A 25,807-nucleotide genomic window follows, 5' to 3' on the forward strand; every position below is an offset into this window, starting at 1 on the left:
CTTTTAGCTCTCCTCGAACTCCTTTTGTTATCCAATTCAAACTGCATCATCAGTGGTGTAATAGCTTCTCTACAGCTGTGCGAGTTTCTATTTTAGGGCTGCCATCTTTTTACATTTCCTAGTCCCCGGGCTCCCCATCTTTTAGAAGTCTGTTCGTTCCCTGACCTAACACTTCAGTCGGCTTGGAAATTGATCTTGGATAAACTTGTCTCTCGTGTGTCACAAAGGCGAGGGCTTGCCCTATTTTGGTCTTTAAGAAACATTTATACAGTTGCACTTGTCAAAAGCATCTAATCGTGATTTAGTTATGGCATTAAAGCAATTTAACATTCCCTATGAGGCAGGTAGAAAGACATGTTTCAATCTGGCTGGTGGTTTAAGATCAGCAGCCTATAACCCTTTATCAGCCTTTACTGGTTTTGATTCAAACTGGCCTCTGAATTACTGCTTTGAAACAATTGTTTGCGCAGTACATGTTTTTCAATGTGTACCCTCTGTTTAAAGTGACCCATGGGGTCTGGGGCTTTTCCAGGGCCACGATTCCTGTTCTATGTACTAGCGTGCCGAGTTTGACATATTAGCCTATGCACTGTCAATCAATTCCAATTTAATGGTTTTAGCTTTGGTTGAATACAGTCCAGATTTTGCAGGTCCTTAATGGCAGAATAAGTGCTGTACTTCCTTACACTAGGGACTGAAACTTGCTCTAACAAGATGTGAAGGGTGGGTTTTCCTGTCCATCGTGCGCCACTGTAATAACAAAAACCAGCAGGCAGTAGCTACAGTTAAATCAAAAAAAGGGAAGCTGTACAGTGTGAAAATGTGCATCACACTGCCAGCTACTTCTTAAAAAGTTGACAGGAAGCACTTACAGCTGTGTTAATATCACCCATCTGATATGATTTGACTTCTCAAATCATATCAGGCTGTTATGGTTTCATTAAATTTTTTTCCCTCCTCCCACTTAACTGCAGAAATGAGATCTGCTGATGTGAGAGACTGACAGGAGCTCATTGTGAAAGAGGGCTTGACAGCTTCTGACATCTCAGCTTGTTCATGTATTTCTCAGACATTTACATGTAAACATTTTCCTCCGTCATCTAAATGTGTAAATTGCGGCTGGAAAATAACTGCTCTTGTTAATTAAGATTCTCAATCACAACTATGCTTTTCTTTTAATTGTCCCTCATTTTCCCTCCTGTAGAATAAGGTGGTGACAGTGGATTCGGTGAAGGTAAAATTACAGGTTAGTATAGGATGTTTTTTTTAATTTTTAATTTTAAATATGTTTTCCATGTACTGCATGAGTCTCGTTAAAGGCTGGATTATTTCCAATGTCCAGTTTAACCATGATGTGTAAAGTACAACCTTAAGAATGATTTCCTTACAGTCCAGCCAACAAATTACACCAAACTATTGAACCTTGTGTTTGGAACCTTTGTAAGAACTGGGTTTGTGCCAGTAAGTTAATGAGCAGAACACTGACTGAGCTTCAATAAGGCATTACATTACCCCTGGCCTTTCACTGCCCTAGCTCTCTCGCTGTCTCTCTCTCCCTCCCTGTGCACAGTATAAAAAGTGCATAAGTATGCGATGCGGGGTGTGGCATAGTGTTGATGTCATGTGACATCACATGAAGAGTCCAGACAGGTCTTCAGTCATTTCTCAACTCTGATATTTGATTTGTTTATACACCGAACAGCCATAACATTATGACCACCTGCCTAATATTGTGTAGGTCCCCCTTTTGCCGCCAAAACAGCCCTGACCCGTCGAGGCATGGACTCCACTAGACCTCTGAAGGTGTGCTGTGGTATCTGGCACCAAGACGTTAGCAGCAGATCCTTTAATTCCTGTAAGTTGCGAGGTAGGGCCTCCATGGATCGGACTTGTTTGTCCAGCACATCCCACAGATGCTCGATTGGATTGAGATCTGGGGAATTTGGAGGCCAAATCAACACCTTGAACTTGTGATTCATCAGACCAGGCCACCTTCTTCCATTGCTCCGTGGTCCAGTTCTGATGCTCACGTGCCCATTGTAGGCGCTTTCGGCAGTGGACAGGGGTCAGCATGGGCACCCTGACTGGTCTGCAGCTACGCAGCCCCATACGCAACAAACTGCGATGCACTGTGTGTTCTGACACCTTTCTATCAGAACCAGCATTCACTTTTTCAGCAATTTGAGCTACAGTAGCTCGTCTGTTGGATCGGACCACACAGGCCAGCCTTCGCTCCCCACGTGCATCAATGGGCCTTGGCCGCCCATGACCCTGTCGCCGGTTCACCGCTTTTCCTTCCTTGGACCACTTTTGATAGGTACTGACCACTGCAGACTGGGAACACCCCACAAGAGCTGCAGTTTCGGAGATGCTCTGACCCAGTCGTCTAGCCATCACAATTTGGTCCTTGTCAAAGTCGCACAGATCCTTACGCTGCCCATTTTTCCTGCTTCTAACACATCAACTTTGAGGACAAAATGTTCACTTGCTGCCTAATATATCCCACCCACTGACAGGTGCCATGATTACGAGATTATCAGTGTTATTCAATTCACCTGTCAGTGGTCATAATGTTATGGCTGATCAGTGTAAATCATTATAAGTGCATCTTCACATTTCATAAAGCAAATAAACTGTAAATAAGTGTTTTTGCATTGTTTTTTTTCCCCCCCACCACAATCATTATTATTCAGTTGAGCTTTGATCTTAATCCTAATAAGGAAATTGTGTGATGTCTTTATGTTGTTGTGGTTAATGAATATGTTTTAAAGAAATGCATTTCAGTGGTTCCTTTGTTTAATTGACACTCACATCTCACACACTTCTCTCTGCTCCACAGATCTGGGATACCGCTGGGCAGGAGCGATTCCGTAGTGTCACCCACGCTTACTACAGAGATGCCCAGGGTAACTTGCACGTTTACTATCCTCACCACTACAAGATAAAGTGGCAGGTTTTGGGAGTGTTTTTGTGTGTGGACACTACAGTCATGGCACTACACAGTCAGAGGAGCAGATTGAATACATAGAAATTAAAGAATAAGAATCAGTTACATTTGAATAGTAGTCACGTCAATCTCTGTACCCACTCTGTAGGATGATTGTTAAAGTTGAATCGCTGCATCGTCACCCATATTATTGTGTTTTTGAAATTGTCAGTGGGATTTTGAGATTGCATATAGCTGTTTATTAAGAGGAATAAAGTCAACTTTCAGTTCTCTGTTCTTTTCTGTTTGTTTGGGGCAAATTTCTCCAAGTGGTTGTAAATGCACAGTTCTGCAATGAACCACACTGGGATATTTATAAAACACTTTGAAACTGAAATGAGAGAGGACAATACACTATACAAAAACCTCTATAAAGATAAATTGCTAGATTAAAGCAAATGGTGTTATGTGAATAAAGTGAGCCTGTGCTTGGGCAGATATCAGTCTTATTCTCGTAGTCGGATGTATTTTTCATGCTCATTCCGAAAAAATACTTTCTCATACTTTCTGCTGCTTCCTTGAGATTCAGTGTTGTGCTCTCTTAAAATATGTCTTCCCAACTGGTACAGACCCAGGTAGGTATAAATGCATTTGATTCCTACCTGTGTCTGCTGGCTGACCGTTTGTGTAAATCTGATCTGTTTCTGTTTCATATGTGTGTGAATGCCTGCATGAAAACACCTCCACTGGGGCTGTAGCGTGACAAAATGTATCATTGTGATAGTTCTGTCAGAGTTAATTTGTTTCTTCTATATTCTCTCTAGCGCTGCTTCTACTGTATGACATCACCAGCAAGAGCTCCTTCGACAATATCAGGGTAAGTCCTAACAACAGTTGATTTTGTGTTTTTATTCATGTATACAAAATATATTTTTTATAGTACAGTGTCTTGTCTTTATCTTTGTAAGGGTGTATGACCGAACGCACTCTTGTGTAGACTAGCCTACTGAAGACATGTTTGCAGAAGAACCTAAAGTATCCTTGGCTGTTACACACAAAGAAACCAGCTTTCTAAAGCTTTCTAAATATTTCTAAAACATGTTCATTTAAGTTTCAACCTTAATTAATTGAGATTGCCAGGAAGAAACTATTTTAAAGGAAAACCAGTATATTTATGAATACACATCCAAAGCCAAAGCCCTAAACTTGAATTAATCCGAACCCTTCCTTTCAAGGCCTCTATTGTAAAAATTGGAAAAGGATGGTGTTTACAACAGAATGGGCTTAATATTTAAACTGGGTGATTATTGTTTAATGTTTTTATGATTTTGTTTTGAAGACCAACCTGCTGATATTACATAACCACGGAAAACAGGACCTCTCAATTCCACTTACTATTTAACAGTCATTCATTTAAAAAATGTTAATGCCACAAAACATTTATTTAAACTATTTTGTGTGTTATTTGGTTTTTTTGGCGAGTCAGTACCAGGTAAACACATTTCAGTGTGGTGTATAAAAACTGAAAGCAGATGTTACTTTTGCAATAGTGGAATCAAACGACACTTTGAAGTCCTTCAATTTCACACCTTTCTTTCTGACTTTGCAGTTTTCACAATACTGTGTTTTTTGTATTGATTGCACAGGCTTGGCTGACAGAGATACACGAGTATGCACAACAGGATGTGGTCATCATGTTGCTTGGCAACAAGGTGAGGAGACCTCCCTCATTTTGGGTTTGTGTCAGAGTTGCGTGAAGAACCACAGAGCTTATTGTCGTCACTCACAGCAAGCTATCAGGGGTTATTCGATTTAGCACTAACAGGGGAGTTGCTGGTTTCAAAATGTGTTTATTATGAACAGACATACAAAAATCCCTCACCTTCTACAGCTAAAAAAAAATATATATATATATATTCCACCTTAAAATACAAACCACTCACCAGAAGATCTGCAGAGACGTATAGAATTCCATTTGCACTCAAACACAGATTCTTCATTGTAATGCATCCACTTTATATTAGTATTATATTATTATCCAATTCCTTGTTTGATTTGGGTTAAAATAATTCTCATGCCAAGTGAAAAACATCAAAACCAAATGAAAAACTTTTTGTTTGACGCCTACAGTCTTCATCAGAACCTCTGTTAGAATCTGTGTATCCCACAAGGCTGACTCACTTCCTGTTGTTGTTGTTCTTTGCAAGATGCTGTGAAGTAGTAGACCAGAAGGTCCCTAGCCCTAGGTCCTGGAGAGATACAAGGTCTCCTGACCTTCATTCCAAACAAATCTAATTTAACCAGCAAGGGTCTGTTTGAAGACACCTATAAAACCAGACATGTTCGGACTCTGTAAATGAGGTCTGGAGATACACTAGCCCCTTAGTGAGAAAGTCTATGAGGAATCTCAGAGCTCAGATTATGAATCATATAACAATGCAATGGAGAGCTTAATTAAACTGCACAAATTAATAAAAACAATCATAATTTTAAGAATTGCTATAGAAGTAGTGAGCACAGTGCATCCTCTACTGGCATGAAGCAGTCAGCACAGCCTGGCTCATATACAATGACTGTGTTTTGAACTCTAGTTTGTAAGAAGATTAAAGTATTGAAGCAGAATTGTAATTGTAACGCCCTCAATGGCTTCTGAAAAAGACTCTTGACCAGTTTGAATAAGCTTTACTTATTTATGAAGGCTCAGCCCACTTCTGGGAAAAACCTCTCAAGAAAATAAGTGTAGTGCACGACTCTTCCTGGTGGTTTTGGTTTTACATTTCCATGCATGAACAGTTATCAGCCCTGACCTCCAAAAGTCTTGAACTCAGTGGAAAATCTCAGTGCTGTAGGGCAAAGGTGAAGCATATAAATAAATAATAGCTCTGCTGCTTTGTATACCAGAGTGCACTGGGGAAGAGTGCATGCATGTATCGGTTTGTTTGCTGCTTTACAAGGTGTTTTTGCAGACAGGAGATATAGTCCCATCTTTCACTGGGCCTCCAGGCCTTTACGAGCTGAGGTTTCGCAATGCCTCGCTATGAGTCTCTGTCTCACAGTCTCCCCCTCTCTGTCGCACACAGTCAGACATGGTCGGAGAAAGGGTCATCAAACGAGAGGAGGGAGAGAAGCTGGCCAGGGTAAGGCTGTTTTCCTCTTTTTGCAGAGGTTTTATAGGAAAGTTTTTTTCCCCCAAGGTTTACTGATTGTGTTTCTTATGTTTTATTTCATTATCAGATCTCCTGCCTCTTTGTCACTTGTAAACTACCGTCCCGGCACTGATATCATCTCGTAAAGGCTTCTCAGTACTAACTGGCGAGAAAACAAATTGCCCCTGTATTTCCTTCAGTGTGCACCGAAACGGATCGAATTACAATTTAATTTAATTATACAATTATGCTATAGCTATTCTTTTATTGTTGATATTGAAACTACATTAATTAACTGTTGCCCCCCTCCTGCAGTGAGGTTGCCCACCTCATTTGTATATGTGTATGTATATATACACTCACCTAAAGGATTATTAGGAACACCTGTTCAATTTCTCATTAATGCAATTATCTAACCAACCAATCACATGGCAGTTGCTTCAATGCATTTAGGGGTGTGGTCCTGGTCAAGACAATCTCCTGAACTCCAAACTGAATGTCTGAATGGGAAAGAAAGGTGATTTAAGCAATTTTGAGCGTGGCATGGTTGTTGGTGCCAGACGGGCCGGTCTGAGTATTTCACAATCTGCTCAGTTACTGGGATTTTCATGCACAACCATTTCTAGGGTTTACAAAGAATGGTGTGAAAAGGGAAAAACATCCAGTATGCGGCAGTCCTGTGGGCGAAAATGCCTTGTTGATACAAGAGGTCAGAGGAGAATGGGCCGACTGATTCAAGCTGATAGAAGAGCAACTTTGACTGAAATAACCACTCGTTACAACCGAGGTATGCAGCAAAGCATTTGTGAAGCCACAACACGTACAACCTTGAGGCGGATGGGCTACAACAGCAGAAGACCCCACCGGGTACCACTCATCTCCACTACAAATAGGAAAAAGAGGCTACAATTTGCACAAGCTCACCAAAATTGGACAGTTGAAGACTGGAAAAATGTTGCCTGGTCTGATGAGTCTCGATTTCTGTTGAGACATTCAGATGGTAGGTCAGAATTTGGCGTAAACAGAATGAGAACATGGATCCATCATGCCTTGTTACCACTGTGCAGGCTGGTGGTGGTGGTGTAATGGTGTGGGGGATGTTTTCTTGGCACACTTTAGGCTCCTTAGTGCCAATTGGGCATCGTTTAAATGCCACGGCCTACCTTAACATTGTTTCTGACCATATCCATCCCTTTATGACCACCATGTACCCATCCTCTGATGGCTACTTCCAGCAGGATAATGCACCATGTCACAAAGGTCGAATCATTTCAAATTGGTTTCTTGAACATGACAATGAGTTCACTGTACTAAACTGGCCCCCACAGTCACCAGATCTCAACCCAATAGAGCATCTTTGGGATGTGGTGGAACGGGAGCTTCGTGCCCTGGATGTGCATCCCACAAATCTCCATCAACTGCAAGATGCTATCCTATCAATATGGGCCAACATTTCTAAAGAATGCTTTCAGCACCTTGTTGAATCAATGCCACGTAGAATTAAGGCAGTTCTGAAGGCGAAAGGGGGTCAAACACAGTATTAGTATGGTGTTCCTAATAATCCTTTAGGTGAGTGTGTATATATATATATATATATATGTATGTACGTATGTGTGATATATCTATCTATATATGTATGTGAGAAACCCATTATTGCTGTAACATCTGCTTTCTGAAAATATCAAGAGAGCATTTATTTTTAACTTGCAAGAGTTGCAAAAAAAGGGCACACTTTTGATAGGAAATCTACCCTTTCACCTGAAGAGAAAAGCATTTGATCAATGCATACTACGTTCATACTACTAAAATTACATTTTAAATCACAAATCAGTGGTGGCATTAATACAAATAATAACTAGAAAATATTATTACTACATTTACAATTCACGTCTAAGCAAATTAGCATCTTGTAGGTCTTTCTTAGTGACGTTATATTTTATATTCCAAAAGCTGAAAGTTCTTGCAGCAGTCGTCTTAGTGAAGTAGTACGTATTATTGTTTACTGTATATAATTGTCACTACTAGCAAATCCTGGTAGCAAGGAAAACTGGACCAGAAAATGAAATGTTCAGCCCCAGTTTCCAAAAGCCAAACATTTCTATTCAAGTATCTGAAAAGGTATTTATAACAATAGATGACAGGGAGGATAACTGATTATTTCTATTGGCAATATAAATTCCAGTGATGTTTGCTCTTTTGTTTGTATTATTTCAAAGATATGCAACAACCTTAGACCATTAGAATAATGCTGTGAGACAATTTTAGAATCCCTTTATATTTTAAAGATAATTGCTTTAAGACACGATGCAACAAAAGCTGTTATAGGATGATGGATCTCTGTATTGACTGAAATGACCAGTGCAGACGGGTGCTGTAAGTTTTAGGATTCTAGGTGTTTGTCTAATATCTCTGATTATATTGCAGGAGTATGGAGTTCCCTTCATGGAAACAAGTGCCAAAACTGGGGTCAATGTTGAACTGGCATTCCTTGCTGTTGCAAAGTAAGTTACTGCCTTTGCCAGCGATTAATTCCCAACCAGGATGAAATCATTTGAAAATCTCAGTGTCCTGATATTGTTACTTTTCAAAAGCCAATGGTGAAATGAAATTAAATATTCTGATAATTCTCCTTAACAACAAAATGTGAAAAAGTTCAAGGGGTTATACTGCTCTTGTAGTAACAGTGTAGTCAGAAATAATTAAAACTGAATCTATAAACTTCTAATAGATTCAGTTTTAATTATTTCTGACTACACTGTTACTACAAGAGCAGTTGCCATTGGAAAGGTCAGATGAAATTGCCACTGTCAGCCCTGCTTGTGTTGAATCCAATTAACCTGGCGTGATATATTGACATGGCATTGTCTGGCTCTGTTTGTTGAACTGTCAGCACGGGGCAGGCTCAGACAGACACAGATAGATTTCTTCCATCTCTGAAAGGTCTTGTGAAGAACAGGCCGAGCTCTATGGCTCTAGGATGACCGTTTCAGATTAATATTTGGAAATGCTGAGAAGTAGACAGTGGTCTTCAACATAACACTGTTTGGTGCAAGGCCAGTGTCAAATGTTAAGTGTGGTCACCACTAAAACGTTGCTAAGGTATGAGAAGCTGTGCTGAAGCCAGTTGTGCAGAGCTGTCTTTGTTACAGACGTTAATAGGTACGATGTTCGATTCCCCTCTTTGTTTCTGTCATCTGGTTTAATTTTTTCTTTCATTCTGAATCAGTTTTCCTTGCTGCATCTCATTTCTTTCGTTTCTCTTTTCTGTTTTGTTCAATTTGCTTTTCTTTTCTCACTTTCTCTCACCTTCCTTTTTTTAAAATTTTCCTTCCTTCTCTTTTTCGGCCTGTGCATTTAACATCTTCAATCTTTTCTCTTCTTTCTCCATCATTTTCCCTCTCTCTTTCTCCAGGGAACTGAAGCACAGAGCGGTACAGCAACCCAATGAGCCCAGATTCCAAATCCACGACTACATTGAGTCTCAGAAGAAGAAGACAAGCTGTTGTGGCTTCATGTAATGGCCACCTCTGCCCAGGAGGACAGCCATGACAGTTGGATTGAAGGGGGTGGGGGAGGTTGTTAGAGGAAGATGAGGATTGGGAGGCCAAATAATTGGGAGTGCAATGCCTGACCCCCTTAGTGTGAACTGTTGGATTATGTGCCATATTTATTTTGAAAGGGATAGGCATGGGGCGAATGTGGAGAGATATTACTAAAGGGTTGTTCTAACCTGTTTTGGTTGTTTGGAAAACACACACACACACACACACACACACACACACAATGTTTCAAATCTACTTTCCTTTCAAATATGTTATTTAATTTTGGTTGTATTGATCTTCTGGGAAAATCTGAGATTATTCTTTCACTTATTATTTTCCCTTCATCTGATTAAAGGTGGAAGGTTATTTAATGCTGTGTGCCACTCAGGAAGCGAGGAATACATTTAGCAGTTTGAGCTTTGCAAAATGATCTTCAGCGTCCGACCGAAACTTTGTTGCGGAAACAAGACAGATCTTGGCCATTGGAGCTGCAAGACACAGTGGTCGCTTTGTTTCCCCGGTCTCTGGAAGTGCAACCCCAGCTGGGATTGAAGCACAAACCATGTCTTAAGCACCATATCCTGCACGGCTACGGAGGCTCACTGTAAAGCCCTCTTTAGCATGGTATCAAACTGTAAGAAAGTCCAAAGACTTATTTCAAAACCATTCCGCCAAAGACTTACTGCAGTCAGTGAGCATCGGTTCCAGTAAGCAATCCCGCATTTTGCATTCATTCTAAAACCCACCCAAACCGCAAAGTCTTCACACCACAGAGAATTTGGCAGACATCTAGAACACTTTTACACCTTTTGTTGTGACTAGTCCCTTCAGTTGACACTAGCCAGACATACCCTAAAGCTTTACAAATATTGGAGTATTTCACATTTAGATTTGATAATTGATTCCAAGCCGCAGAATGGACTACTGCAGAAGAGTGTGGGGTGGGCGATGTATGTGGCATAATTGCAAATTGGAAATCATGTATATTTTGTTCTAATGATAATCTGAGTCACTACTGACGACTTAAGCTTTAATGACCGTGTTCTCAGAGGGATTCGGGATGCAGCCTATTCATCTGGACAGTGTTGGTTTGAGGTGTGTACGTTTCTGAAGTCATTGCTCATTACTATGATACTCCAGTGTTTAATGTATTACGTTTAAAGTATATTCATCTGGTTTCAAAGTTTCAACTGGGCTCACAGAAGTAAAAAATAAATGACATTGTTGTAATGCTGTCTTAAGTGAGAGAGAGAGAGAGAGATGACTGACAATACTTGGAGAAAGCATAAAGGACGTTCTGTATTTTGTGCACAGCCTTCGTCTAAGTAGTCAGTGTTTCATGGGTTAATTATTGTTTGATATTTAATCTATGTTGATTTAAAGTAAGTCTTTGGATACCTCAAAGATCTTAGAAAAATGATTTTATTTATATAATTGTCTGTGTGTGCATATGTACGTGTGTATATACACATATATTTATATGTACTTTAATTGCTAAACAATGTGTAAATTTAATGCAATGAAGAAAAACTGTTGTTTCTTTTAAATGGCAAAAGCAAACCTCTTGTCTCTCATTTTACTGCATTACAAGATGAGCGTCATAAGAACCACAGCAACTGACCCTGAAGATTCATATCGATCTTTTAAACCTTGGAAAATGGTGCCGTTCTTTCTCATCTCTGTCCTTGTTAACTGTGTATTCTATGGGAAACAAAGATGAACCTTTCTTTATTCTTTGGTCACCAGAAGGAATACATCTGAAAATCATCCCTTGTGTATTTCTGACCCCCCCCCCCCCAAAAAAAGAAAAAAAAAAATGAAAAAAGAATATAAAGGTGAAATAAATTGTGAAAATAGCACTTGGGGGAGGAAATAAAAAAAAATCCTCCAATAAAAATATTTTTCAAGTTGAACTAGCATGAAAATAAGCTTGCAGGTTTGACAACCAATCAAAATCTGAGGTCCTTCTTACTGTTTTTGCATTGACTTTGATAGACTCCTTGCATTGTGTTAAGCACTCCTTTTAGGAAGTGGCCTTCAGATGCTGTCCGATGGGTTATTACTGCCTTTTGTTCCTGTTTGTTTTGGAATGTTGCTTGCTTGCTGGTTCAGTTTTTGTTTGGTTGGTGTCTTCTTTGGTTCCTTTCTATGCAGTATTGGATGTCAATGGAGTATTATGAGAAAATGATTTATAATCGTATAAACATCTCTATTTTTTAAAATTGGGCATGTGTTGTTGTTTTTTTTTTTACATCTTTGCACCTGAAATATCTCTGCTTGATGACGTGGGAAATGGCTTGGTGAAAAGCCATTTTGGTGTCTTTATTTGACACAGTATCACGATGTTACAGGAAATCTGAGGTATTATACTGTGGCCTTGGGTAATTCTGTTTGCAGTCTTGTCTTGTAGTTTACATATTTTCTTTTCTAAAGGAACTAATGGACACAACCTTCACAGATCTCTTTAATATCCCATCTCCTGTAACTGGAACCGTCTTTATCCTCTTCACTATAAAAAGAGGATATTTACTGTATATATTTTCGCACCAACATGTTTTACAAGAGTATTGGCTCTATAATTCAGACATTCAAATTAGTCTTTTCGATTGGCCACATCCACTACTCAACAGAAGCCTCTCATTACAAAATATGAGGTATAAAAACGGAACACGTTGCCATTGAGATGTATTCCCACAGTAGCCTTGCAGTGTGGCATTATTCTTCTATGTACAATGGCATCCAAAATAAATATTTTGAGTCATAAAGGATATTTAAGTGCCATTGATGGTCAATGTTTACCTGATTTTGATTTCAATGATATTGCAATTTCATGGTTTTACTTTAAATGTAATTATCTACCATGAAACATTTGAAAAAAACGTTCTGTTATTAAATTATTTTCTGATTTTACTTTTAAATAAGACATTAAAAAGAGAGACGTATGAGATTTTAATCTACAATATCTACTGGGGTGAATATATAAAATATACCACTGGGTGGCAGCACAGGCGCTTTTATAATGAATACTAATTCCATAGTACACGACTTAAATTACAATAACTTTTAATAATGTAGCAACACACTGGTCAACACGATTAAATTAATCCACGGTATATAGATTTATTTTAATGGCATTTCCCTCCTAAATGTAATGGAGTGTATTTTCACAGATAATTTATACTGGAAAAACCAAATAACATTTTTCTCTTATACACAATGATGGCCAGAAATCATATGGATACGCATCTACTCTTTACTGACGTTTCTAATGTTTTCTAATCCATGTATCCATCAGCAGCAATCCTTGGGATCAGTTAATTTTGCATATGGAAACCTAAATGGTAGAATGGGTGGAACTAATACAAATGTCATTACATTGAGGGAAAAAAGTATTTGATCCCCTGCTGATTTTGTACGTTTGCCCACTGACAAAGAAATGATCAGTCTATATTTTTAATGGTAGGTGTATTTTAGCAGTGAGAGACAGAATAACAAAAAAATCCAGAAAAACGCATTTCAAAAAAGTTATCAATTGATTTGCATGTTAATGAGGGAAATAAGTATTTGATCCCCTATCAATCAGCAAGATTTCTGGCTCCCAGGTGTCTTTTATACAGGTAACGAGCTGAGATTAGGAGCACTCCCTTTAAGAGAGTGCTCCTAATCTCAGCTCGTTACCTGTATAAAAGACACCTGTCCACAGAAGCAATCAATCAATCAGATTCCAAACTCTCCACCATGGCCAAGACCAAAGAGCTGTCCAAGGATGTCAGGGACAAGATTGTAGACCTACTCAAGGCTGGAATGGGCTACAAGACCATCGCCAAGCAGCTTGGTGAGAAGGTGACAACAGTTGGTGCGATTATTCACAAATGGAAGAAACACAAAATAACTGTCAGTCTCCCTCGGTCTGGGGCTCCATGCAAGATCTCACCTCGTGGAGTTTCAATGATCATGAGAACGGTGAGGAATCAGCCCAGAACTACACGGGAGGATCTTGTTAATGATCTCAAGGCAGCTGGGACCATAGTCACCAAGAAAACAATTGGTAACACACTACGCCGTGAAGGACTGAAATCCTGCAGCGCCTGCAAGGTCCCCCTGCTCAAGAAAGCACATGTACAGGCCCGTCTGAAGTTTGCCAATGAACATCTGAATGATTCAGAGGAGAACTGGGTGAAAGTGTTGTGGTCAGATGAGACCAAAATCAAGCTCTTTGGCATCAACTCAACTCGCCGTGGTTGGAGGAGGAGGAACGACCCCAAGAACACCATCCCCACCGTCAAACATGGAGGTGGAAACCTTATGTTTTGGGGGTGTTTTTCTGCTAAGGGGACAGGACAACTGCACCGCATCAAAGGGACGATGGACGGGGCCATGTACCGTCAAATCTTGGGTGAGAACCTCCTTCCCTCAGCCAGGGCATTGAAAATGGGTCCTGGATGGGTATTCCAGCATGACAATGACCCAAAACACACAGCCAAGGCAACAAAGGAGTGGCTCAAGAAGAAGCACATTAAGGTCCTGGAGTGGCCTAGCCAGTCTCCAGACCTTAATCCCATAGAAAATCTGTGGAGGGAGCTGAAGGTTCGAGTTGCCAAACGTCAGCCTCGAAACCTTTATGACTTGGAGAGGATCTGCAAAGAGCAGTGGGACAAAATCCCTCCTGAGATGTGTGCAAACCTGGTGGCCAACTACAAGAAACGTCTGACCTCTGTGATTGCCAACAAGGGTTTTGCCACCAAGTACCAAGTCGAAGGGGTCAAATACTTATTTCCCTCATTAACATGCAAATCAATTTATAACTTTTTTGAAATGCGTTTTTCTGGATTTTTTTGTTGTTATTCTGTCTCTCACTGTTAAAATACACCTACCATTAAAATTATAGAGTGATCATTTCTTTGTCAGTGGGCAAACGTACAAAATCAGCAGGGGATCAAATACTTTTTTCCCTCACTGTAGCTCAGTGGCTCTGTGTCTTCAAGTCTGAATTAATATCGGGGAAGCTGGAATAATACACATTTGAAAGTGACTAAGAAATGTTACTACAAGCTTGCCCCTAATTTTGTTAACACTTTAATTATTGCTTGCTTTTTTGTTCATTAAGAGTTTGAGTTTTGCACTTCAGCGTGGTTCATCACAAAAAATAAAAAGACAGGTCAGAAAAAAGCAATTCTGCACATCTGAACTACTACTTACATACTAGGAATAAAGTCACTTCAATTTGAAAAACATAGTGTTGTAATTTTATTGACTGTTACAGTAGAAATGGATACTACCTGGAGGGGAGATCAATTGATGTTAATAGAATTCAGTTAGCTTGTATAAGGAAGGTGTTAGCGTATGGTGATTTATTTCAGCGGTTGTCTTTACTTTAAAGTAAAGGGTCTTACTCAGACTTCAAGCTTAGCAAGGACCCAGGGAGCAGCAGAGAATTTTTGGAAACATACTGTGTGATTGTGGAAAGATCTTAAAAGGCAGAAGGCAGCAGGTGGTGTTGACTCAGTAGTAGGTGGTTTGAGTCAGCCATAGGTGAAGTGAGCCCACCAAGTCACACTGTACAAGAGCTGCCAATTACTTGGGATCACCAGCAATTTGCTGAAAAGTGGGCGAGACGCATCGAGCTGCATGGCCTCTTCGCTACATTCTGTTTCTAAATGAGCTCTATTGTGTCCCAGCAGCTCTCCGGTGTACATTCCTGCTCTGCCATTTGGCTTGAAAGCAAGAGAAAAAAGAGAAAGAGAAGAGGAAAAAAATAACTCCTTCTCAGGATTTGGGCAGGCCTTCGAGGTTAAAGAAACTAACTGTACCGAACCTCATGGTGAGTTTAACAGTAATGAAACTGCCAAAGAGGATTTCAGTTGGGAGCACAGTTTAAGGCCTAGGTCTGCGGTGCCTCTGCACTTCTGCTTCTCAGAACCACTGGTTTACTGGTGAAGGTTTTGGGTGCTGTGTTTCTTATTTGTCACACGGGTTGTACTGAACATAAACAATGTCCAAGAAGCCAATATCTACCTTCACAAGTCCATTTAAATAAAGTTGGCATGTTTATAATCAAGTACAAAATCTGATGCGGTGTAAAGGAAATCTATTTTTACATTTGTAGTATGAATAAACTATATCATTTTTATAAACAACATTGTATTCCATATAGTAAGGTCCTCACCCAGTAAACAGCCACAAACCATTCACTTTCTCTCCAAACACACAGGTGGAGAGAAAGCTACATGCAAGTCATTGAGATGTTCTTCTCAGGCAGGTATTAAGCTTATTCTGAAACATTCACATGATTCTTAACTTATATAGGAACAAGTTTAAAAAATGTAAACCAAGTCCTGTACTACACTCTGAGAACAAAAATGTAAAATCAAGACCAGAGGGGTTTGATTAAACATGAATATTCATCTTAACACAGACACTGTGTTGGAATATCATCTTGACACCTCGAAACCAGATTTCATGTAAAACATTTTTTTTAAAAATGACCCCATGTGGGATTGTGCTAAATAATTCAAAATGAGCACATTTTCGATTTGGAGAAACACCATATCCTACACAGACTGCACAAAAGCTGCTCAGAATCTGTCATGGTGTTATATGAATTTCAACCCATCTGTTTTACTGTACTTTATTAGGTGGGCAAACTTTTCATGTCAACAGTAAGTGTATGGTAAGGTTTACTGAAGGTGACATTATGATGCAAGGGTGGTTTTCACAGTGTAGCCATTCCCATTTGCTATTCAATCAGATCATCCAATAGACACATTAAAGGTAAGTTTATTCATGACACCTCTTTTTCTGGCAGTTTCCACAGTTATATTTTGTGTTTCTGTGTCTCCTGAATGTATACAAAGCACAAGAAATTGTAATTCAGATCTAAATATGAAAATGAGCAGCTTTGTGCTGTTTTGAGTGTGGGACTTTTGAGAAAGCAAAATAAATAGAGCAGTATCTTAGTAGACATAGCAGGGGCTCACATCTGGTCCTGTATGCAGAAGGGAAAAATTTATATAACAGGACATTTTTTTGGGGGAGGGTCTAAATTTAATATAGTTATGTGGTTGTAATTATATATACACCGATCAGCCATAACATTATGAGCACCTGCCTAATATTGTATAGTTCGCCCATTGTAGGCGCTTCCGGCAGTGGACAGGGGTCAGCATGGACACCCTGACTGGTCTGCAGCTACGCAGCCCCATACGCAACAAACTGCGATGCACTGTGTGTTCTGACACCTTTCTATCAGAACCAGCATTCACTTTTTCAGCAATTTGAGCTACAGTAGCTCGTCTGTTGGATCGGACCACACAGGCCAGCCTTCGCTCCCCACGTGCATCAATGAGCCTTAGCCGCCCATGACCCTGTCACCGGTTCACCGCTTTTCCTTCCTTGGAGCACTTTTGATAGGTACTGACCACTGCAGACCGGGAACACCCCACAAGAGCTGCAGTTTTGGAGATGCTCTGACCCAGTCGTCTAGCCATCACAATTTGGCCCTTGTCAAAGTTGCTCAGATCCTTACGCTTGCCCATTTTTCCTGCTTCTAACACATCACCTTTGAGGACAAAATGTTCACTTGCTGCCTAATATATCCCACCCACTGACAGGTGCCATGATAACGAGATTATCAGTGTTATTCACTTCACCTGTCAGTGGTCATAATTTTATGGCTGATCAGTGTATGTTTCACTAATGTATTGTATAGCTGGTCGAGTCTGTGTCTTACTAAAGATAAGATAATGAATGAATAGTACAAAAAATGTATAATTAAAGTATACACGACCATAATCTTATCACACTTGGAAGAGTGATGTCAGCATTTTAGCCAGAGTATCTTATATCACAATCAAAGTATATATATATATATATATAGTTACAAATGTTGTTTTTGTTTTAAGAAAGTGCTGCCCAGGCTCAGGCCGTCTGTCTCGGGGCAGAAATGCACTCCGCGGCTACGTCACGCACACGTCACAGCGAGGCTCTATATACCCGCGGAGAGCATTTCTGCCCCCAGACCGGAGCAGCCTGAGCCTCCGACAGCCGTGCGCGCACTGGGGCGCTGGCAGGAACCGAAGTACGAGCAGCAGCGAAAGTGAGTTGAGCAGAAACTCTGACGAGGCAGACTCGCAGCCGCAGGGTTAGTTCGCACAAAAGCCTCCAAACTTCGTGGAGCTGAACCTCCTGGGCTGTGATTTGCACTGCGAGGGGAAGTACCGAGTTGGCGAGCAGCACTGCGTCTACACCTAAGCGCCAGGATGTCCAGCGACGGCGAAGCTCCGCGGCCCAGGTCGTGTGTCCTGGAGAAGGGCTCCAACGGCTACGGCTTCCACCTGCACGGCGAGAAGGGCAAAACGGGCCAGTTCATCCGGCTGGTGGAGCCCGACTCCCCGGCCGAGGTGTCCGGGCTCCGCGCCGGCGACAGGCTGGTGTTCGTCAACGGGGACAACGTGGAGAACGACAGCCACCAGCAAGTGGTGTCCCGCATCCGCGCCTCGGCCGGGGAGCTGCGGCTGGTCGTGGTGGACCGGGACACCGACGAGCTGCTGAAGAAGTACAGCCTGCAGTGCCAGCCGGAGTTCGTCACCGCCGGCATCCCCGTACCGGCCGAGTCGGAGGGGGCCGTGGAGGAGAACGGCAGCCGACGGGACTCCACGCCAACCCCGGAGAAAAATGGAGACGTTATCCGTGCCATCGAGAAGAAACTGAGTATCAGCTCGGACAAGGTGAGCTAACCTGGTGTACTGGGCTGCCGAGCGGTGCTGCTGTATGCGCACTGTAACTATATAACTCCTGTTGACAAACTTCGGCAAAACACGTGGCTGGTACCTGAACAACGAGAATAAGGCGAATATCGACGACAGTCCCGATACAAAGCTGGCTGATCAGACTCGTCTGATGGCATCGCACTGTATTCGGGTTCCCCTCCAGGTAGATGGCAGGGGCTCTGTTGTGCAGTTTCCCTGCAGGGTGGCGATATGTATGGGGCAGAGCTGTAGACCGTTTCAAACCCAAAGGCTGCAGGCGAGGGTAGATGGGCTTCCTTTGAGCGCCTGCTTTTGTGCAGTGTTTCAGTACCGAGAATCGCACACTTCCTTTAAAGCCCAGATGTTACCTCCACACACACCTACTCAGAGTGCACACGCCAAAGAGCGGCCCAGTTCATGCATGGAAATTAAAAGTCCCTTTTCCCAGTCATAGACTTAATGCTAAACAATGCTGGACTGAACCTTTCTTTTGCTTGTCGCATTTTCCCAGCTGATTTTGTCTCTTTTTGGCAAGTTTTGGCTGATTGCTAATTCAGTGCTGCATACAAGCTCAGACCTCCCATAGAAACGTATCCGTTTGTTTTCTATAGACAATCCACACGCAGTCTTGCATTGACAGCAGACAGCAGGGTTTGTAGTTAGTTAGCCAGTTGACAGTTAAATAGTAAGTGAAGATCACACTTGCATTGTGACATTTAGGCCTCAGCAGATCTTAATCAGTGTCATCGTATTCTAGGCCAATGAAAGGCTTCCTCTGGCTTTATAACACTTGGTAAAGGAAGAAAATGCAGACTAAAGGCTAAGCTCACATGGGATTGTTAAAACTAGTTAAAATAATTATTACTTTTGACAGAACTAAAATGCCGTAGCAGTTTCCTAACTCTTGATCATTGAATTATTTGTAGTAAATGTCCCAATACATTTTGGACATTTTCCGATGTAGGCTATATTCTTTTCTCTGTCAGTCTGACTAATATCTTTTTAATTTTTGAATATCACTTTCTAATGGAAGGGCCAGTAAATGTACTACCCCAGGTGTATTATCCTAACAGCAAACGCAGTATTTTACATGTGCCTTAGGTGAGTAACACTGCCACAAAAAATGTGTCATTAATTTGTGTCATTTAAGTCCAAAGGTCTTCTCAAGATCCTTTAGATATTTGTGGCTTTAATTTATTCTAGCAAATAGCCCCACATATTCTCACCAAATGAATGCAGTCATGGGACATGTACGGTAATAAAACAGTCACTAATAAGTAGTTTCACTAACTACTTGTTTAACCCCATGCACCAAACTTCAGGTTTAATTTCTCCAAGCCTGTAAATTAAATACAGATTATGTTTAACTAAACACCCCTATGTATTGTACCAGTTGATGAACCTTCTGTTAGCTGATGTTTCCAGTGCTGGATACATAAGTCTGGCAAACATCACCTGCTTTGTTTATTATTTCCTTCAGTGTTACGCTTACAAAAAGTTTCGGAATATCGTTATTCACACAGTTTATTAATAAACTTGAGGCTGCTGTTGAGCTGCATGAACTTTCAACTTGCAAATCACTACCCAAAATATTGTATCTCGCTGTATTTCCTTTGAGCAGCAAGCAAGCTGCAAATAAAGTTCTCTTCTCTTCCCCTCATACATTTGCATAGAGTTCAATGAGTAATGTTTAGTCTACCTATTGGTTTAGTACACAAGTAAGGCCTCACCTAACTCCTATGGTTCCTGGTAATATGTGAACAATTCTGCACCTCTGTTCTTTGGAATCCCAGTCAATTGTATTGATTGGTTGCACCTGCTTACAATTTTAATGCAACTTACAAAATGAATGGGGTTTAAGCATTCTTGAACTAGCAAATGCTTGTAAGCCTATAAACACTCCACCAAACACGTTTTCAAGTTGTGGACTGCTTACTTTCCTGAAGCAACTGAAGTATTTATAATCAATAATTCAGTAAATAACTAAAGTCTCAAGTCCTCTTGCCAAGTTTTTTTTTATAGTAAATCTTTGCTAAGCTTTTTATTAAACCTGTAAAGCCACAATTTCAGTTTTTGTTAAAATATACTGATTTCCAAAACCACAGTAAATCAAAGATAAAATAAATCCCAAAACACTTGTGGTGTACACTTGAAAGTAGAGTGTATAATAGTTTTACAGCAGTTTTGGTGGTTTTAATTTTATCTAAGGGCAACATAACCCAAAACCATTGCATTTGATGGGGAGTTGTTGGAAAAAACAAAAAAAACAACAACATATCTGGGCTTTGTGTCGACTGCAGCATAATAAAAAGGGCGTCTTTCGTGAGGAAAACAGCTGCCTCCTATTGCCTTTCTGTTTTTCCTTTCACTAAGAAATATCCCCGGCCTCCATAAACTCAGGCATTTAACCATGTTGCTAGCTCGTTAGATTCTGATATGCTTCAGGGACCAACAGCTGCATCTGACAAATATATTACATGGAGTTACACAACAGGAGATAGAAACTCGGCGACATCTGTGGTCCATGGTTGTCAGGATGTTTACACTGGTCTATATCCTCCTCCTAGACTGACCTGTAAAAGTGAAATTACCCAGAGTGCCAAGCTGCCAGGCCATTTGTTTTCCTTTTCTGTATTTGTTGTTTGTTTGTTAAAAAAACAAATAATCAATTCCTTCTGCTTTTAAAGTTCAAATCAATATGTGATGCAAGCTTATTTGAGAAGTTGGGGCCAACCTTTATTTGACTCTATTTTGAAAACTTCCCCTACAAGTTGTGAAAAGGAACATACAAATTAAGCTACATCAAATGTTGAAGGACTACAATCTGTAACTGGCAATCACTTTACGATGTATCTTATTTGGTTAAATTGTTTTTAATGGCAAACTGTAAAAAGGATCCACATCTGTAGGGTGGTTTAACAAATGGTGTGTCTGAGATCAGCAATATAGACCCAGTATTTCTGTCAAGTTCAGACACTAGAAGACTGTATTAGTCACAGAGTTACTTTTCTTCCTTGAAATGTTCCTTGCGTTTGAAAATGAATATTAACGCACTACGATCGTGTTTTGCCCAGCTGCTCTTTGTAAATTTTACCCATACTACTAAGAATTAGGCGATTATTTCTTGTGCGATTGAAACAATTGAAGTACGAATCATGTGAAACCTTTACAAAGTGCACAGAGCTGCTTTGATCACAGGGTGTTTGAGGCCTTGCTGTTCTTGTGCTGCCATTGACTTCCCATAGCCCATAAGTGCCCATCTCGAGTGATCAGTTTACTATTGTCGGTAGCCAGCAGGTATAAAAGACCTGTATTAGTGTATAAAGAAAGCAAGAGAATGTGCTGTAATCTTGTTTCATCTAACACCAACCCTCTCCCCTCCTTCTGCAGTCCAGTCCCCGCTATTCCATCTTCGGTTGCTGACTGAAGGTTTAAACTTGAAACCGACTGATAAGGTGACATAAACCAGCCTTTCCATACCAGAGATTCCCAAGATCGTTTCTGAGGTGCTTAAGCGGACTTTGGCAAAGTCAGGTGTTACGCCCTGAGATGGATGACATTGCTTTGGTTTATATTGGTTTATTACGAGAACGATTGTGCCATAAGTGATCTTTGGAAGACCGTGCTTACAATGCAGGAATGTAGGCATTAAAAGAGAGGATGTGTGGTTTGACAGTGTCCGTGCTTTAATATGGTATTTCTGTAAGCTTTTACCTTGAGGGGGAGTTCAGCTTATCCTGCGGTTTGTGAGAGTTTTTTTATTTTTTTTATGCCGGAGACTCTGGTGAAGGGAGTATCAAGGGTCTGAGGGTCATCAAGGGTATGAGCTAGTTTAGAGTCCTGTAATAAATGCCCAGTAAGAAACCCAGCAGTTCACAGGTCGCTTGGCAGCACATTCCAGATAAGTTATAGTACAGCACAGAAAGAAATGTGCTCAAAAACACACGCTTCCAAATAATAATTAAAAATTGAAATGGAAAGTTTTTTTTATTTGTGTGTGTAGGTTTACAGTACACATAGTGACTAAGTCAGGATTTGTACACGTATTGTTATTGGAAACCTAGGCTATAGCTGATACAGTGTGGAAATAAACACTTTTGCATTGTGTCCCTGGTAATGGAGTGTTAGAGGCTCAAACAAATGCACAACCTTATTAATGTTAAAAACTGAACTGTTTGGGTCTGTGTCTACTGAAAGATTTTCTTTGATGGGATTTGGGGGGAGGACTCCTCATGGATTTTTCTCCCTCCTGATCGGCAGGGTTGCCTTGACGACGTTAAGGTGAAGAGGATGTTGCATTGTTTAAATGCAAGCTGGGGAGTTTGGGGAGGGGGTATGTTTTGAGGCCTCTTAGGATGATACACAGGCCAGGCCCACTTATGCTGACCCCCCTGTAACCCAGATCCTGCTCTCCTGTGGAAACTGTATTCACTCATGCTTAAAAAGGAGAGCTTTAAATCTTCTCAGTAGGCTTGTAACGGTGACATAGTAAGCACCTCGGATGAGTGGCACACCTTTAAATCCAATTTTCTCTTGCGTATTTAGGAAGATTATTAATGAGCCAGTCCTATACAGCCAAAGTGTTCAGACACAGTGGGGTTTTACAGACTAGTTAAAATCAACCATTCACAACCCTCTCCCTTAAAAAAAACTAACTTCTATTTAGTATCTTCTGCTACTGTGTGTCACAAATTTGCATTGAAAACCGATTTAACAACTAACTAGTAAATCGTAATTCTGTCTGTTCATTAGTGACTTAAGTCGGGTGATCGGGTGCTGTTTTGACTGGAGCCCTTAAACAGGAGGGCAAAGTACAAACTGAGCTACTCACAGCAGCACATAGTCAACTCACTGTCCATCAATGATTTCAAAAGCCTTGTAATGCATGTTAAAGAGTTAAGCAGGTGATCTCAATTAATGGATGTAGAGGTAACTGGCAGTGAAACCCTGCAATCTTTAGCCTAAGTCCTAGATATGTCCCCTCCTCTTATAATTGAATAGACTAACTTGAATCCTAACATTTGCAATTTCAGAGGATTTCTGTAATCAGATGGACACAATAGAGGCAGAGAGGAGGATACTTTTTATATTCGTCTGCAGTTCCCCTTTCAGTAAGGTTTATCTCGGAGGGATGCAGGGCTGTCCACCCATTAACGCCTTCCCGTTTCCGCTGTGCTGTGCTGTGCTGTGCTGTGTGGCTTTGGCTGTGACACGTTACACTCTGCAGTCTTTTTTTAACCTCTTGTTTGGTTTCTTTCAACTAAGCAATGTGAACACTGGGCGGGCACGACGGAAACACTACTCTGTCATGTAGCTGTAATGAGGTTTTGTCATACTCTCTTTCACACTGGTATGAAAGCATGCCAAAAACATTGCTGCTGTCCTACATAATTTGCAATCTAAGTTTACCTGTAAAGGGTTGCATTTGATTTTTATAAGAGGCATGATTTAAACAAAGGATTAACAGCCAAAGGTTAAGAAGCAAAAACGGGAGCTGCTGGATTAAACTCCTTTTCATTTACTAGCATTTCTCAAAGCATAATGGAGGAAACCAAAACTAGGTTGCAAAGATTCATCAAAGTATCGTTCATTAAAACCTTGATGCGGTTTGAGTCATATATGTTACAGCAGCTCAGAATTTGAGTCAAAACACTGCTGCTCAATGACCAATTCTGAAATAACATGTTTCCGCGACTAATTGATGGGTTAAGACATCACATAAAATGGCCCTTCAAAAGTAGTAATAGAATCGTTCAAAAGTCAAATAACATGTTTTTTTTGTTTTTTTTTATTACCGTTTTATTCTTAACGCATTTTACATGTGTCGCAAGCTGTCCGAATTCAAAGCAGTAGCAGCTGTTTCTCATTTAAACCTTTTCTTTAATTCTTGAGTCCCTTGTTTATTTTCACTTTTAATCAGTATCTAACTGGGTTTCTGGTCAACCTCTCTCAACCTATTTAGTAACAATCTGAGTTATTCTTTTACAGTGATGTACTTATTGGGGGGGAAAGGAAAACTAAAAACGATTACAGAAAACAACTCGCGCCAACTTAAAATGTTAAAAAGGCAATTGTGTACTTTTCTGCTTGCTGCCCCTGAGCCAGTCCATTCTAAATATAGTTTAAGAAAGGTGGCAAAACACCCTCTAGCCTAATTGATTGAGTTTAACTGCATAAATATTAACATCAAGACTGAGTACTATACTGGTACAGCTCCTCTTGCATTCCAACGCTTGTACATCACTCACAAATACAAAAACAGACAACAAAATGTCTGGTTTGCACTTAGAACTAGATGAAAACCATGCTTGCACATGTCTGCCAATCACAAATTACAAACCCAGTAGTTAGTGGTAGCTTTTTTTTTAATTCCCAATGTTCTGCCAAAGAGAACCCCCAACGTCACCCTCAAGAAGTAGCTGAGGAATTTGCAACTGCCAAAACTGCCAAAGGTCAATGTCTAACCAGGACGAAGTCCACGATCCTATTAATTTGTACATAGGTTTCATTGTGGATTTTGGAGATTTGGGTTATTCCTTAATATGCAACTGCTTTTAATGGGCCAATCTGACTGAATTTCAGGACTCTATTTTCTAGAAGATGTGAGTTTGGCCATTTAAGATGCTAAAATGACCAATACTACTCAAGTGATGTTTGTAATCTGGTCCCAGCTCAGTTTGTCGATCCAGATTGTTTTCTTCCCCCTCAGTTCTATTGAAACCAGATTACTGAAGGAAAGGGCTGTTGTCAGTCGCGTTATGCACTAGTGCATTGCCATTTTTTCTGTGGCTTGACATTTCAAGCTCACCCAGGGGTAGTACATTAGTCACATCTGTACACACTTCTTACTGTCAAAGCATGTTTAAGTGTTTTCTTGGATGCCTTTAGCATGGGAAAATGAAGTTCCCCTAATGTGAAGGATTAGACTGTGCCTTGTAATTTGTTTGGGGATCAAGAGTAGTGTGGGGTGCAAAATCCTGGGACACTTAATCAAAGGGAGTAACTCACCCCCTCAGTTAAGTTATATGAAACTATGGATATTTTCAGAGTGTTATACGGTGTATTTTTTCCACTTTAAGGCCTGAATGGTTTTGCAAATTGCCTCTCAGTGGTCAAGCAAAGTAATTCCAGATGGTGGGAATGTAACTAACTGTACTGTCTGGAGAGCGAGAGCTGGGTAGAGATGATGTTTAATTCTAGAGGCTTCTTGGCTGCTTCCTGGGAATTATTTTTATAACATGATCTTTGATAATCCTCACAGTCGGTTATTTCAGTTGCAAAAAAACTGACGCGTTTCCTTTTCAATATATACCATCAAAGAATTGAATAGCTTTAAAACAATAAATTGACACTCCCAAAGTAGTTTCTTAATCACAATCATCGAATATTAAACTTCATACAAATGTGTCCCATGTTCTTAAATATATACTTTAAACAAATCTGCTT

At 40.5% G+C, this 25,807-nt stretch overlaps 2 protein-coding genes across 3 annotated transcripts in view; both read left to right on the plus strand.

The window, feature by feature from the left end:
• LOC136750040 (ras-related protein Rab-37) overlaps positions 1-11,839 on the plus strand; it is a 52,071-nt gene extending 40,232 nt beyond the window's left edge. For both annotated transcript variants that reach the window (XM_066704777.1, XM_066704778.1), the window contains exons 3-9: positions 1,205-1,246; positions 2,840-2,906; positions 3,751-3,803; positions 4,573-4,638; positions 6,007-6,063; positions 8,497-8,573; positions 9,485-11,839. In XM_066704777.1, coding sequence (XP_066560874.1) covers positions 1,205-1,246; positions 2,840-2,906; positions 3,751-3,803; positions 4,573-4,638; positions 6,007-6,063; positions 8,497-8,573; positions 9,485-9,590 — 468 coding nt within the window. In that variant the 3' untranslated portion in view covers positions 9,591-11,839. The remainder of the gene's footprint in view (positions 1-1,204; positions 1,247-2,839; positions 2,907-3,750; positions 3,804-4,572; positions 4,639-6,006; positions 6,064-8,496; positions 8,574-9,484) is intronic.
• Positions 11,840-17,614: 5,775 nt separating this feature from the next.
• The window catches only part of nherf1b (NHERF family PDZ scaffold protein 1b), a 60,381-nt gene continuing 52,188 nt past the window's right edge, over positions 17,615-25,807 (plus strand). Inside the window, exon 1 of the mRNA XM_066704780.1 lies at positions 17,615-18,340. Coding sequence (XP_066560877.1) covers positions 17,873-18,340 — 468 coding nt within the window. The 5' untranslated portion in view covers positions 17,615-17,872. The remainder of the gene's footprint in view (positions 18,341-25,807) is intronic.

The sequence above is a fragment of the Amia ocellicauda genome, chromosome 5, assembly GCF_036373705.1.
Source record: "Amia ocellicauda isolate fAmiCal2 chromosome 5, fAmiCal2.hap1, whole genome shotgun sequence".
NCBI lineage: Eukaryota > Metazoa > Chordata > Actinopteri > Amiiformes > Amiidae > Amia > Amia ocellicauda.